Below are 15,181 nucleotides of genomic sequence, written 5' to 3' on the forward strand. Positions count from 1 at the left end.
CTCCTCCTCATCCTCCAAACGCCGGAATCCTCTGGTGAGGAAGGTAGGGGAGCTCTCCTGCCGCAGGCACAGTGCTGTGGGCAAGAGAAGAGTCTCTCTGGCTGGCAATGAACTCAACTTCCATGACTTTTGAATGAGGGAGAAGAGGCTCCGAAGGGAAAATTGCCAACTCATCCCGTCCTTCCTCCTGGGAACCTGCCTGAATCTAGTATGGAGATGTTAAAGCAGAGATGACTAAGAATATGATCTTAGCTTGGGAACAATCAATTATCCCTCTAAGAGCAGACCCTGCTGCAAACACCACCCAGGGTTGGCAAGGCTCTCCCCTCCCCCACTTTGCCCGTGATGGAGGCAGGTGGCCCCAAATGTTCCCACTTGCCCAGCCCCACTCACCAATCTCCTCGTACCGCATCACTGTGCCCAGATTGGCATTCTCATCTAGGGAGGAAAGAGGAAATGCAGAAGCATCAGGGAACCAACTTCCGGGTACCTGATGCGCGTTCTGTACTGAGAGGGAGGACCCGGGGTGGGGTGATTGGGTGGGAGTAGGGAGGGGTGACTGGGTGGGAGTAGGGACATCTGAGTAGCATAAATGGAGAGGGAGCAACTCCTCAGGCTCCAGAGGCAGGATTCACTGTTCTGGGACTTTCAGAATTGGACAGCCCGGCTGGGTTGCCAATGATGGACACACACGTGCTCATGCCGAGCGCCTTTTGTTTCCTTCTGTATTTAGGGGAGGCTGGCCACAAGAGCACCTTCCTTGAACCTAGGGTGACAGCTTGTAGCGTCACACGGAGGCGGCCCTCTCTCGTTCAGCGTTCTGGTTCAAAGAACAAGCAAAACTGAGTACGCTGAGATTTTTCACGTGGCAGGATGGAGAGGCCGGGAAAGATGTGAAAGACAGAGGCTTTACCATGTGCTCTGAGTGTGCACGCCCACATGGGGCACACGGTGTGCAGAGCACCATGGGGATGCCACCCTGGCCCCCTGCCTCCTCAACCATCCCTCTTAGTTCCTATTCAAGGTTGGAAATCTGAGAAATGGCAGAAGTCAGCCCCAAAGAGTCAAAGGAATGGGGGCTAGACCTTCAGCTCTTCTGCAGAGTCGAATTTGGGGTTTGTAGGAGAAAGAGCCCCAGAGGCAGCTAGTCTCATCTATGCTGAGTCCTTAGGGGAGCAGCCAAAAAATGGAGAAAATTAAGGAAAGGGCTTGTGTGTTCTTAGCCTCTCAGCAGGAGTACTGACACTGCCAGAGCTGGGAGGACCTGAGGGAGGATGCTGGGCCTCCGAGAACTCTCAGGCGGGTGGACACATTCTATAGAGGGAAGGACCGGAACAGCCCAAGGAGGGGAGAGGAGTGGGGAAGGTCTCCAGGATCCCTGAGCCAGGATGATCACGCCTCTGGGCTCCCATCACACCTTGGCCCTGCAGGCCTGGTGACATCCTCTCTTCTCTCCCAATTTTTGCTCTATAAATGCTCATCCTACAGCAGGTGCTGGGGCTTGTCTGGTGAATGAACAAAGGGAGGAGGGAAAGAAAAGAGGCGGGATTGGTAAAGAAGGTCCTTGCTCCCTTACCCACAAAGGTGAAGCGCTCCACCGGTGGGCGGACACAGCAGATCCGGCTTAGGCTTTCTCCCACCTTTCCCAGGATCTTGGCTATGGGAGAGACAGCAAGACAGACAGGGACAGACGGAGAGAACCACTCACAACTCACACTCGCGTCAGTCCCACATTTGGGTCACTGTAAACAGTGGGGCTGCCCTGGAGGGGCAGGGGTTGGGTCATGGAGGCAGTAGGAGGGTGGAAAGAAAGAACAGAAATATGACAGCCCAAATTCCCTCTTCTCATTCCCAGTCCAAGGCACAAGCATTCTGAGCCCTAGATGGGAATCTATTTTCTGGTCGTGTTTATTACACTGTTGAAAAATTGGAAAATATGGAAGAGGAATATATATAAAAAGGAAAATAGAAAGCACCCATAATTCCACCGCTAGAGATAACCACCACTAAAGTATGCGTATATTTTTTTTATTTTCTTCCATTTTTATTATGCGTATTAATGCAGATATGTCTACGTAACATAAATTGGATCATAGTCTACACTTAAAGGGCCTGTGCCCTGTTTGCATTTTTCGTTTTTTAATATCATGTGCATTTCCTCAGCCACCCCCAACACTAAACAGTAACACCCAAATCCACGGAGACTCGGCCTGTGGCAAAGAACTCATTTGGAGTAATTTCTGCTGGGCAAAGGTCTTCCTTCCCTTTCGGATGGTGTTTAGAATAATCAGACATCCTACGTTGGCTGAGAGGGATCCGGTTTTCGGTGATCTTTCTGAGCTCTAATCCAGAGAAGTTTTCTGAGCCCCCAGACGTAGCTATATGCAAACTATGAAATTCTGGCTCATCCTTGTGAATTACCCTATTTATGATAGACTGATAACCAAATAGATTATGGTCTCTAGGCTTGAAAAGTAATACCAGGATCTGTCTCTTGCAATTGACCTGGAAGAAAATATTAGGAAGAACATGGACCTTGGAATCAGACAGTCCTGAATATGAATTCTGGCTCTTCTACTTTTGAGCTGTGTGACCTTAGGCAAATCACTCACCTTCTCTGAAGCCCAGTTTTCTCTTTGTAAATGGGAATATAATATCTATATCACAGAATTACCACATTAAATGAGAACCCGTGTAAAGCACTGAGCACCGTGCAAGCATATAATACTAGGGGCTGAGTAAATGTTGGGGGACCCCTGCTCTTTGTCAGTGAAGGGATGGCTAAGAGTGTGGGACTCTGGCTGCAGACTGTCTGGGTTTAACTCCTGGTCCTGCTACTTCCTTACTGTGTGACCTTGGCAAGATCCTCAACCTCCTTAGAAAAGGCAGAGAAAAATGCTCCCTTTTGTCTTTAATACCCACTTAAGGCAATCATATTTATATTAAAATGCACACCATCACCCCTGTCTCTCTCTGTCTCTGTTCCTGTCTCTATCATTGTGACTATTTCTCTCTGATGCCCTACATTAAGAGTTCTCAAAGTATGGTCCCTGGACCAGAGCATCAGCATTGACTTTTTAAAAATGCAAATTCTCTTCCTTCTTCCAGACCCACTGAATCAAATTCTGGGGCAGCGCTTAGCGATCTGGATTTTAACAAGCCCTGCAGGCGATTCTGAAGTTTGAGAGCCACTGCTCTACACCAGTGTTCCCCTACCTGCAGTGGGCTTGGTGGGCACATTGCTGTTCTGGTAAATGGGCTGGGAGGTCTCATTCTGGGGCTGTCCAATCACAGGCGTCATGGAGGGTGTGTTGACATTGGAGAGGATGCAGCCGGTCACCCGCTGGGGGAAGGAAGAAGGGCAGAGTCAGTGTCGTTAGCCCAAGAGACTTTTGAAAGCATTTCCCAGTTATCTCCAAATGCTCAACTGCTTGTCCATCATGGTCAGGTGTCCCGGAACTGAGAAAGAGGGCTGGAGGTGGGTTCTAGATCCAGCCACACCCTGTGACCACACTAGGCTAGCAGGAGGTGAGATAGCTCGAGGGGAAACGCGTGGGCTGTGTTGTTTCACAGACCTGGGTTCAAGTTTGAGCTCTGCCCCCTTCTGGCTGTGTGACCTTGGATAGTTACCTGCCCTTGAACCTCAGCTCAAGAGCCTAACATAGAGAGGCAAAAGAGCCACCTTTCTGGGCTGCGGCAGGATTACACGAGCGAGCATACACAGAGCGCCTTTAGAGCATCTGGCACTTGGCAGGAACTCTGTACATGTTGTGACCTTCTGTGGAACATGCATGCCTGCCCTCCCTGCCTGCTTCACGGGGCTCAAATGAGGTCATGTCTGCAAAAGGGCTGTGCAAGCTTGGGAAAGGTCGTGCAAACACCAGGCGCTATCACCACCTGCCGCCTCTCCAGGCCAGAGATGCCAATGACAGGGCCAAGCTGGGGAGCAGTGCCAGGCAGAGCAGGATGTGTTTGTGCTGCAGGAAGAGGGGCGGGGTTCTGGGAACTCTTGCGCCTGCTCAGAGTGTGAATACACATTCCAGAGCCAAACGGAAATTCTATGTGTATTATCCATTGTCCTGTGTTATCTGGCCTGCTGCTTCTCTCTAGTGCTACAGAAAACACAGAGCTGATAACGCAGCATTCTTCACAGCTGACCCAGAGGCAACCCCCCTTGCCCGCGGGGAGTGGAGCTATTGGGCAACAGAGAAACAAAGGGTGAATTTTCAATCTGTTCAGCTTCATAGGGCTGTTGCTTATTCAAGGTCCCTTCCCTGAAAGCCAGCTTCCCCTCAATCCCTGGCCCACCATCCTTTCTGGATTATTGAGTCCTGCTGCCAGAGGACACCAAGTCCCAGGATTGGGGTGACCCTCCAGAGGCATCTTCCACACACCACCGTGCAGGCAGAGCAGAACGTGAGAACTTCCGAGCCCTGGAAGGGCAGGCGTTTGTCTTGTGGGGTGACCTGTCACTTCTGTAATGTTCCTGACAGGCGATGGTCACGACAGCAAGCAGCCGCATCTGGGAGCCAGCTGAGGTCGGGGACCACAGGATCTTCTTAGCCTGCTTTGTGGGATTCTCTGTGCGGCTGCGGCTGGTGGAGTGGAAGGGACAGTTTGCCTCCTTTTTATTATGCTTTCACATCCAGAAAAGAAAACGCCACATTCTCATGAAATAACGGGTCTGGTAGCTGAGGATTTTCTTCTTCTTGCTGCATGCATCATTAGTCCCATTCGACTTGTTCTATGCTGGAGAAGAGAAGTGCTGGCCACCTGCCCCGCTCTGCCCTCCACAGGCTCCCACGTTCGCAAAGCCTTGCATCACCTATTAAGCCCCGTGTCTATCTCTCCAACAGGTCCACTCTCCAGGCCAGATGCTGGGACCGGGGAGACTGGGAGTTACAAGCAGCTCCAAGGCGGGGGACCATCGTGGCTGGCATTCTTTGCCAGCCTGTGACCATCACTGCAACAAGCTGGGGGTCCTTGGCTAAGCATCTCGGGCCCAGACTCGTGCTTCTGGGTCTGAGTAACAGAGGGAGGGCTCGGGAAGCCCAGACATTTAGACAGCAAAAGAGCAGCCAGGCTTTCTGGCTGGTAGAGCCAGGGCTCCGGCGTGCCTGCAGGGTCCCTGATTCCTCCCTTCCGTCATGCAGCCTGAGGCTCCTGGGTGACCAGAAGGATCACAGGCCCCCAGTGTGAAGACACTGAGATTCAAAGGATGCCTGCGAATCTTAGCCTCTCCTGACGGATACATCCTTATACAGTAAGATGGGATGTCTTCTATTACTGCCGTTGCTGAGACAAGCCCAGAGGAGCAAGTCAGGGCCACCCTACGTCAGAGTCCTTCCAAAGGGACCAGGAAAGACTCGGGATGTGTGTGAAGGGTTCTGAAAGCAGAAAGAGAGGAGATGGGTTTTCTTCAATTCCATGGGGGAAAAGCTTATTAGATGAAGCAACAGCCAGCTCGTCCTCTCCACTTCTCTTGCTCTTGGCTTCCTGGATGGTCTGGAGCCCCAGAAGTCCACATCTGTTCAAATAAAGCAGGTGGAGAGTGGGGGAGATTGGGGCTGCTGGCGGCTCCCCAAGGAGAAGATTCTGAAAGGCCCCTCTGACAGCAAACACAGATGCGATGGAGGCGCCCCCTGTGTCAGGACGATGCCATTCTGATCCTTGTTTGGGGCTGGGGAGGGCTGTGCATCTGGGTCAGCGGAGGCAAGGAGGATGGATTGCGTCTCGTCTCGGTGGGTCAGGCTTCTTGCTATTGATGGCACCGCTTTTCACCCCCCGCACGGTGGGAGTCGATGGGTTGCTATTGATCTGTGAAGGGCGCTTTCTGCACACGCTGACTGGTGCTGCTGGCGGGTGAGGAACCCGTGCTTACCTAGCAAACAGGTCCTCGTCACTGCGCACGGCCACAAGCCCTGGGCAGCCATCTGCGTGGACTAGGCAGTCACTGTGTGTCCTCAGATACCCTGGTTCACCTCTCTGTGCTTCCTTTTACCCACAAATAAAACAGAGATGAGAACACCGTCTGCCCGTGGACTCCTGTGAGGAGGAATGAGTGTGCATGACAGTACGCCGCCTGCGGGTATGAAGTACGGCAGTCACGGCAGCCTACGCTGGGGTAGGAGGACCAGTGGGTCCCCAGGAGGTGTGGCAGGAGGACCCGGCTGCTTGTAACTCCGCCCAGCGCCCCTCTCTCCTCCTTTCTTTGCTCGCTTCCCCTTCTCTCCTCACTTTCCGAAGCTTTCCAGCTGTGGTCTCCTGAATCCCACCTTGAACTTACTGCCAGAAGATGAAAACTGCCCCAAGTCATATCGAGGAGGGGGACAAGGCAGGAAGCAGCCTCTGGTGCTGCTCTGGGTCCCTAATTCACTGCCCTCCTTGCTGCTGCTCGGAGCCTGGTCTCCCCCACCGCTGGCGGAGAAGCAGGAAACAACCAGGTCATAGGCCAGCAGCATCCTTTCCCTGGCCTGCCCGGCTTCCGGGGTCCACCCAACCCTGAGCCTGGCCCAGCTTACCTTCATGAGGTCCCGATGGTGTTCGAGGACGCTGCAGGTTGTCTGCCAGGTGTCCTGATAGCACTCCCACGGGTCCACCCTGACAATAGGAAAGATGTTTCCCTTGGTTTCCATTCTCACACTCTTTGCTTATTGGTTCCTTCCAATGACATGGCTCAAAAAGCTTAGCAGACCTGGTCATACCATGTACTTAGACCTCGAATCAGGTAAAAACATGGGCTTGAAACACCTTCCTGAGCCTCAGTTTTCCCACTGTAAAATGAGAGGAGTTTGACACAGGCTTACATGAACAGTTGCTGGTACTGGTCTGGCCAGGTTTAATATCAGCACCAGACCTTCCCAACTGTGGGGCTTTGGGAAAGTTATGTGATTTTTTTGGTGCTCACTTTCCCATCTGTAAAATGGGAATAACAATAATAACTCTCTTGCGGGGTTATTAGAAGGGGTCAATGAGTTTTCTATGCAAAGTGCTTAGTATAGTGTCTTGCTCTTAGTCTTACCTGCAAAATGGGAATTCTCCTCTGGACCTTATAGGACTGTGATAAGAATGAAATGAGCCAGGCCCCCATCAAGTGGCGACTGCCGTTACCCGAACTGGGGAATCTGCCCACGTCTGACTCCCTGTGCGGCGGGGTGCCCTGTGGGCATGCAGGTGGGCACGGCAGCCAGGCCGGAAGGCACAGCCCCGCAGACCGGCCAACCCCTGCTGCCCACGGGATGTGAAGTGAGCAGGGATCCAGCCCCCGACGGATGCAGCGCTCGGGCTTAATTACCAACTTAACGAGCTGCTACATTGGGACGTTCCTCAGACGCGTCCTTAGCAGTTGAGCATTCGCTCCCTAGCCCCACCTCACAGCACACCTGAGGTTCCCAGAGATGAGATCTCGTGAACTGAAAACGCCGAGCGACCCAGCTTGCCCTGAGCCCCCAGATCCCTGACCACCGTCCCCCCTGAGATGGGCAGACACCTGACCTGGCTAAACAGGCTCCCCCATGTCCAGGGACTCTGTGCACCCACGCCCCATCTCTCGAGCTAGCTCCAAGCCTCTCTGGTGACCTCAGTTCGCGGAACTCTGATTTTCCCAGTGCCTGGAGCAGTGCGGGGCACGCAGTAAGTGCTCAGTGAATATTTGTTGAACGAATGAGGGAGTTATTTCAGAATCTTCTAATCGCATACAAGCAGTAACAGTCTCCTGTTCAGTATTTCCCCCACTGGACCCCATTTTCCCCTGAGGTCATGAGGTGCCGTGCTAAGAGGCTCCGTCTCTACCCTGACTTGACCACAGATGTGCTGTTCCCTCTCAAACTCCTTGACTTCTCCTGAGCTGTCTCCCAACCTCACCTCCGTCTCGGGGCGGGGGGTGGGGGTGGGGGCGGTGAGAAAGTCTGTAAAGGGCATGCACTTCTCACACAAATCACTGCGCACAAATGGCACGGATCACTATTTAATTATTATTGTCGCTTTTCTTCACTGCTCCCATTTCCACCTGCCCCATCTCTTCTCCGCTAACTCTCTGCATCCCTCATTCTGAGGTCAGCGGCCCTTCATTTCTGTCCTTTCCTGGAAACCTCTAGGTGCTGCTTATTTTTCCACGGGGGGAAATCACAATACCAATGGTGTATCGTTATTTTTTTAAAAAAACGTCATCTTCTCATGCAAATTATAACTGTAGGAGCTTTGGGGGACATAATTAGCATAATTCGTGGAGGTTTGCTTTAATTACACTGCAAGCACAGTGGATAACGGTGTCTGCCCTCTTAGGACTGCGCAGGGACCGTCTGCGGGAAAGGCCGTGAGCGCTTGCACCTGCCCCCCCCCCGACCCCGCGCCACCCCTCTGTCCCACTGTCATCGCGGGGCCCTAGGAAGCCTGAACAGGAATGGAAAATAGCCAAAGCCGGGGGACCTTCCCTGAAAGGTGGTGACAGCTCATGGAAGTGAGTACGGATGGAAGTGGAGAGGCATCTCGGATTCTCTGGCCCTGCCTCACCCCAATCCCAGTGATGTTTGTGGAAGCTCCGAGCATACTCCTGAATCCAAACGTGCCAGAGCAGATGAAACACCAAAAGCTCCCTCTTTAGTTTCCCAGGCTGTATAGCTTGGTTAAAAAATAAAGTCATCAGGCCACCCCAGAATGCTTACGTAATTATTGCCTGCATGGGGTTACTCTCTCCCCTGGCCTCCCCACTCCTGTGGGGACTCTTTTTTCCACCCATTCCCAGGGTGTCCCTGGGCCACCCACCTCTGGCATCATCAGGGCAGCCCTACCTGATCCAGTCAGAATTCTGGACGGCCAGCTGACACATGATGAGACGGTGCCGGCTCGACACGAGGCCCTGGGAAGCAACAGAGCAGTCGTTGGGAGGCTCTCTCTGGTCCCCACAGACTCCCTAAGGCTCCATCCCAAGCCAGCCCATTATAAAAGCGCAGCATTTTTCAGTGCCGACAGAGAATGCAGGTGTGACCCCTCCACATATCCCCCTGCTACACACAAGCGTACAGTGGCAAGGTGGGCGGGAGAGGAAGAATGGAGGGTGTGTGCAGTATACTTTCCTCCCCCATCAGAGTCAGAGGTGAGCCTCCACTGACGAAGAAGCCAGTGTGTACCCAGCACAGAGAGGAGACTTAACGTGGTGAGTGTTGCCTTGTTTCCCGGGTCCATCTGGCTGGGTCATCTCCCCAGAGCCCACCAAGTTGTATCTGGGGGAGGAGACTGAGGTCTGGGAGAGCTTCTAGATTTTCTTGGATGTGTGGCAGGGAGGGAGGGAGGGGCAGGGAAATGAATTTTAAATCAGATTATAGGAGGCATAGGCCTTTTTCTCCTAAAATCCCAGGAAAGATTGCCCAGCCCATTACCAGCCCCCAGTTTGGCATCCGTGCCGAGTCACACGGCATGGATGAGTCCTGACTGGGCCTGGCTGCAGGCAGCTGTTCCTCCCAGCTGCTGCCCAACCCCCATTCACTCAGGTCTGACTGTGGTCCAGAGATGGAAGCAGGACACCTGCTAATGGGTGTTTTGCGTTTCCAGGAATCGTAGATGGCAGAGATGGCAGCAGAGCAGTTTTACATCAGAGGAACCATCGGGTCAGGAAGGGGGGTTAGGGAGGAGAGGGGCAAAGGAGGAACCCACCTGTTTTCCATAGGAGTCGTGGACAGGAGACACAATCCCACCAATGACAATAAACCTTCCAGTTTTGTGTAGATAATCTCTGGCTCTTTCTAATTAAGAGAAGAAAACCTCACATTATAAAGAGGAAAGGTGTGGATTAGAGGTGATCATTGAAATCAATACGTTCAGCTCTGTAAGGCTTATTTCCCATCTTTCTTGCCATTTAAATAGAAAGTGCCAACTTTCAAAGCAAACATTGGTGATTCAAAAGGTTATGGAACCAGATTTCAGCCCCCAAAGCAAAAGGATTTAGAAGTCAAGGGGATTAATCCAGGTTTAAAGGTCCAGTGCTGGACTAGCTTAGAGAGATTTAAAACAAGCACCTCACTCAAAGCCAAGAGAGCAACTGATTGGAATTAACCATTATGATCACAAGCAGAAATTATTCCGAAGTGAAGGAGTCATTTTCTAAAAAGAAAAAAGAAGAAGCCTTCTTATAATATGAAAGGTGGGCTGACTGCCTCATGGAGTTACTCAGAAGAGGAAAATCACCAAAACAAATTTAAAGGGCCTTCTACATAATTAGGGAGAATTAACAATCAGACCAGAAAACCAACATTACAGTTGGTTGAGAAAAGTTCGGCCAGAGAAAAGCCTTTTTTTTCTGCTGAAAAAAAGTCATGATGTTGCTTTTTCAAATTTACCAGACAAGCCCAATTTCATTTTCATGAGACAATTTAGCAAACTAAGAAGTGATGAAGATTTTGGTTCTGTCTTTCTTCTAAGGCGGTTCGTTGTACAAATCCAGCAGGTCCTGAGCTACTACAGCTGAGGGAAGGTGGCGTGGATTTACTGTGTAGGTGAGGGATTCTGTAAGGGAACAGGGGCTTGGGTAGCAAAACTGGCCGTGTAGTTTACAAGCAAGCTTCCAGGATCACCCTGCTGGCTCTCTTAAAAATTTTAATTCTCACCACATTTGCCTCTTTTTTTTCTTTCGATGTGAAATCTCTTAAAGTTTTTTTAAAAAAGTAATTAATAAACTTTATTTTTTTAAGCACAGTTTTAGATTTACAGAATAATTAAGCAGATAGTACATAGAGTTCTATGTATTCAGTCGCCCCATCTTCCGACCTCCTCCCCCACGCACCCCATTTCCCCTGTTATTACTATCTTGCATTAGCCGGGTATAATTGTTACGTTTGATAGGCCTGTATTGACACATTGTTATTAACTATAGGACATAGTTTACATTGAGATTCACTCTTTGTGTTGTATGGTTTTGCGGGTTTTGACAAATACATAATGACATGTGTCCACATTGGTTTCATAGAGAACAGTTTCTCCACGCTCAAAATCCACTGTGCTCTCTACCTATTCATCTCTCTCCCTCCTTCCAACCGCTGGTAACCACTGATCTTTTTACTATCTCTATAGTTTTGTCTTTTTCAAAATGCCAAATAGTTGGAATCACACACTATGTAACCTCTTCAGACTGGCTTCTTTCACTTAGCAATTCATATTTAAGGTTCCTCCATGTCTTTTCCTGGCCTGATAACTCATTTCTTTTTATTGCTGAATAATAGTCCATTGTCTGGACGTAACACAGTTTGTTTATTCATTCACTAATGGAAGGTCATCTTGGTTGCTTCCAGTTTTCACTGATTATGAATAAAGCTGATATAACATTCATGTGCAGGTTTTTGAGTGGACATAAATTTTCAACTCAGGTAAATATCAAGGAGTGTGATTGCTGGAACATACGGTAAAAGTATGTTTAACTTTGTAAGACACTGCCTAACTGTCTTCCAAAGTGGGTGTACAATTTTGCATTCCCGCCAGCAATGAATGAGCGTTCCTGTTGCTCCACATCCTCACCAGCATTCAGTATTGTCAGTTTCTAACATTATAACGTGTGTCATCTTTGCTTTTCAAAAGAGTGATATTACTTCACTAGTTTCCTAATCTTATTCTGAGGTCAAGAATAAATTGAAGGCCTTGTAGCAAAACCTTTTGGATATCTGAATAAATTCTATAGCCCCTCCTCTCTTCCCTTTGCCCTTTACACCCCAGTCTTCCTTAGGATCATTTCCATATGGGCTTTGGCTGTCACAGATCCTCTGCTGCAATAAGCCAGACCTTCCTTCGTCTCCCTATCTTAGAAAAAGTGTCCTCTCTTTACTCTCCACTTACCCAAGCTTTTCATTTGAAGCTCAGCTCCACCCCACATCCAGCATACCTGCCCTGGCAACATCCCCCTTTGCTGGACTTACTGACCTACTAGCTCCCTGTGCATCCTGTTCAAGGGATATGATCTGGAAATTGTTTCTGAAAGTTCGTGTCTTTACTCCTCTTCTGTACGGAATTCTTCAAAGCCAGGGACTTTGCTGTAGAGAAGAGGTCCCAAATGCACAGCTAAAGGAGATGTGCAGTTAACATACACGTGAGAAGCAAGCAGAGTGTAAGATGATTTACATTCAAACAACCTTGGCTTGTTCTGTTGCCACTTGACACACTGTACAGGCTTAAGAAAAGCAATCCACAAGTAGTTCAGTCTGTCACCCATGCCAAAGACTTCTTGGGCTCTTAAGCACTCAACACAGTGGCTTGTTTATTGAGTAATGCTTGTTCAACACATTGCTCATACCTAGAAGGCTCAAGTAGTCACCTTCCCTTAGGGTTTCCTTCCACTGGGCCGTGTCTGTCCGGAGAGCCACCCACTCCATTCCTCAGACCACACTCCAGAATTTCCAAGGGAAATAGGTTGCACCAAGCAACCTCATTGCCTTGGAAAATGTTATCCTTTCCCTCTGGCCAAGATGAGGGGGCACTTCCCCTGGCAATGCTCCAAAGCTCACTGTCTCACAAAGAAGCAATTTTTGAAAGGAATAGCCCCAACCCTACACCCTAAAAAAGGATTCCTGATCTGAAATAGTTAAACACAGAAGAGTCATGATTGTGATCATGCAGTCAAATCAATTCAGTTAACATGTATTGAGCACAAAATACCATGATGGATCCTAGAGGGATAAGAGTGGCTTTATTTATTATTCTCCAAAGGTTCACAATAATGGAGAAACAAAAGGCTCTAATGAGAGGCAAATTGGGTGAGTGCTATAGCTGTGGCTTTCAATGTTGTTGCTGTTGGTGGTGGTGTTTTACTACAACCCACAGTAAGAAATACATTTTATATCCTGGCACAATACATACATATGTATGTTTATGTATAATTAACTGAAACAAATGTTACAATGTTTTCTAGTACATTCTATTCTAGTAATTACAAATTTAAATAAAAAGCTGGTCACAACCTACTAATGCGTGGCAACCTATATTTTGAACAACTCTGTGAGATACTAGGGCACGTGGGAAAAGGGACGAGAGAGGTAATTTTGTCTTTCCAAGGAGTGTGAGGAGTTCCAGCAAATATTCAGAAATTGCACAGTTTAAAGTATGCTTATCAACTGGTTTAGTCTTAACCACTAGGGTTAGGCTGTAGGGGGCCTGGTAGGGGTGGGGTGAGGGTGAGGGAGGGGTACTGTTGGCTAAGCAAGTGGGAATCAAATTTCAAAGGGTCCTGAAAGCCAGGCAAGGAATGTGACTTTTATGCCACTAATTGGTCAACATGCATTCTGTGGACCACTTGCATTGGAATTACCAGGGAGAGGCTATTAAAATGCACATTTTTAGGTCCTCATCCAGAGTTACTGAGTCAAAATGTCTGGGATTGGGACTTAGTCTACTTTTAAAATTAGTTTCCCCAGGTGATTCTTTTGCTCTCTCAAGTTTGAGAACAATAGACATACATTGAGAATAACCATAAAGATGAAAAGTAGAGATAGTAGGGAATCATTGAAGGCTTTTGAACATGGGGAGTGACATGCTCTGAGCTTGAAGAAAAACTCACAGAAGGGATAGTGAAGGTGGTGAAATAGCCTACCTTAAAGGAGACAATCATTCCTGGCAGGAAGTTTTGGGCCAGGTGATGAGGGATAAAGGAAGAAGATGACCCATCAGAACTTCCCAGAGAATGTTCAGGGACCATGGATTTCCTCCTCTCTCCAGACATTTTGTTTGCTTTGCTTCTGGGGCTTTGCAGTTGGATGTGTCAATGCAATGCCATGTCATCAATATTTCAGACCATACCTTTATGACTATACTAATAGCGCTAGGTTTTATATTCTGCAACTCACTTGTTGCCTTATTATCCTCTAATTTGAATGGAATGTCAGGCAAGTAAGAAACTGGAGGGACTTAATCTTGGAGGAGTCAAGATGGTGGTGTGGGAAGATGCAGAGTTCATGTCTCCCCACAACTAGGGTGCCTGCCAGACACTGGAGGGAGACCCCAACGCCCAAGAAGGTGGAAAGAACCCCCAAGCAAACTGGTAGGACATTGGGGGACTGAGGGGGGAGGAGAAGTGGAGTCTGGACAGGACCGGCGCCCCTGATGGGTGGCTGAGATGGGGGAGGGGTTCCCATGCCTGGAGGGACCCTCAGGGGCTCGGATCAGGGGGGAGGGGGCTCAGCATTTCCACTGCCCAATTGGCCAGGGAAGTCTGCCTGGCTCTCTCTAGCCGGGTCCTACGCCCTCAGAGGTCCCCTCTGGGCTGGGTTGGTCCTGGGGGCATAAAAGGGAGGCTGCGAGAGATCAGGAGAGGCAGGTGGGAGGAACCCTCCAGGACAGGAGGAGCAGGAGAGGAGTGGAGGGCATTTGTCCCACCCACTCGAGCCCAGGAAGCCTGCTGGGCTCCCAGGTGGGGTCCCCCACCCTCTGAGACCAGAGGTGGGAGGCATGCCTGGGCCCCTTCTGTTCTATTGAGCCTAATCCCTATCCCACCCCACCCCTGCCTTTTCCAGCCCTGTGGCTAATAAACATAGGCCCCACCCACTGCCAAAACCTCACCCCTCCTTATGCCCCGCCCTCCACAGCCAAGGCCTTTTCCACCTTTTTTCTGTTTTTTCTCCTCCTCCTTTTTACTATTGTGGTTCTATTTTACCTTCTGGTTGTCGTTTCATTTATACTTTTATTTTTATATTTTTTCTAAGATAGTGGTTACTTTCCTAGTCTAATTTTATTTTTTACTTTGTTATTGTTCTCCTTTTTTTTTTTTTTTTTTTTTGCCGTCCTGCCCAGCTTGCAGGATCTTGGTTCATGAACCAGGGGTCAGGCTGAAGTTCCTGAGGTGGGAGCTTCAAGTCCAAACCACTGGACTAACAGAGAACCTCAGACACCAGGGAATATTGTTCAGAGTGAGGTCTCCTGGAGGTCCTCATCTCAGCACCAAGACCCAGCTCTACCCAACAGCCTACAAACTGCAGTGTTGGAAGCCTCAGGCCAAACAACCGATAAGACAGGAACACAATTCCACTCATAAAAAAAAAGAAAAAAAAATTAGATGGCAAAATATATGTCACAGATGAAGGAGCAAGGTAAAAACCTACAAAACCAAATATATGAAGAGGAACTAGGCAATCTACCTGAAAAAGAATTCAGAGTAATGATAGTAAAGATGATCCAGAATCTCAGAAATACAATGGAGGTACGGATTCAG

The 15,181-nt window shown here is 49.3% G+C and overlaps 1 protein-coding gene across 1 annotated transcript in view; it reads right to left on the reverse strand.

Annotated features, from left to right (window-relative positions):
* NMNAT2 (nicotinamide nucleotide adenylyltransferase 2) overlaps nucleotides 1-15,181 on the reverse strand; it is a 206,363-nt gene that overhangs the window by 27,056 nt on the left and 164,126 nt on the right. The window contains exons 5-10 of the mRNA XM_059937698.1: nucleotides 9,652-9,740; nucleotides 8,790-8,857; nucleotides 6,522-6,600; nucleotides 3,217-3,343; nucleotides 1,577-1,657; nucleotides 394-438 (exon numbers count right to left, since the gene is read on the reverse strand). Of these exons, the coding sequence (XP_059793681.1) occupies nucleotides 394-438; nucleotides 1,577-1,657; nucleotides 3,217-3,343; nucleotides 6,522-6,600; nucleotides 8,790-8,857; nucleotides 9,652-9,740 (489 nt within the window). The remainder of the gene's footprint in view (nucleotides 1-393; nucleotides 439-1,576; nucleotides 1,658-3,216; nucleotides 3,344-6,521; nucleotides 6,601-8,789; nucleotides 8,858-9,651; nucleotides 9,741-15,181) is intronic.

This window comes from Balaenoptera ricei, chromosome 1 (assembly GCF_028023285.1).
Source record: "Balaenoptera ricei isolate mBalRic1 chromosome 1, mBalRic1.hap2, whole genome shotgun sequence".
Classification (NCBI taxonomy): Eukaryota; Metazoa; Chordata; class Mammalia; order Artiodactyla; family Balaenopteridae; genus Balaenoptera; species Balaenoptera ricei.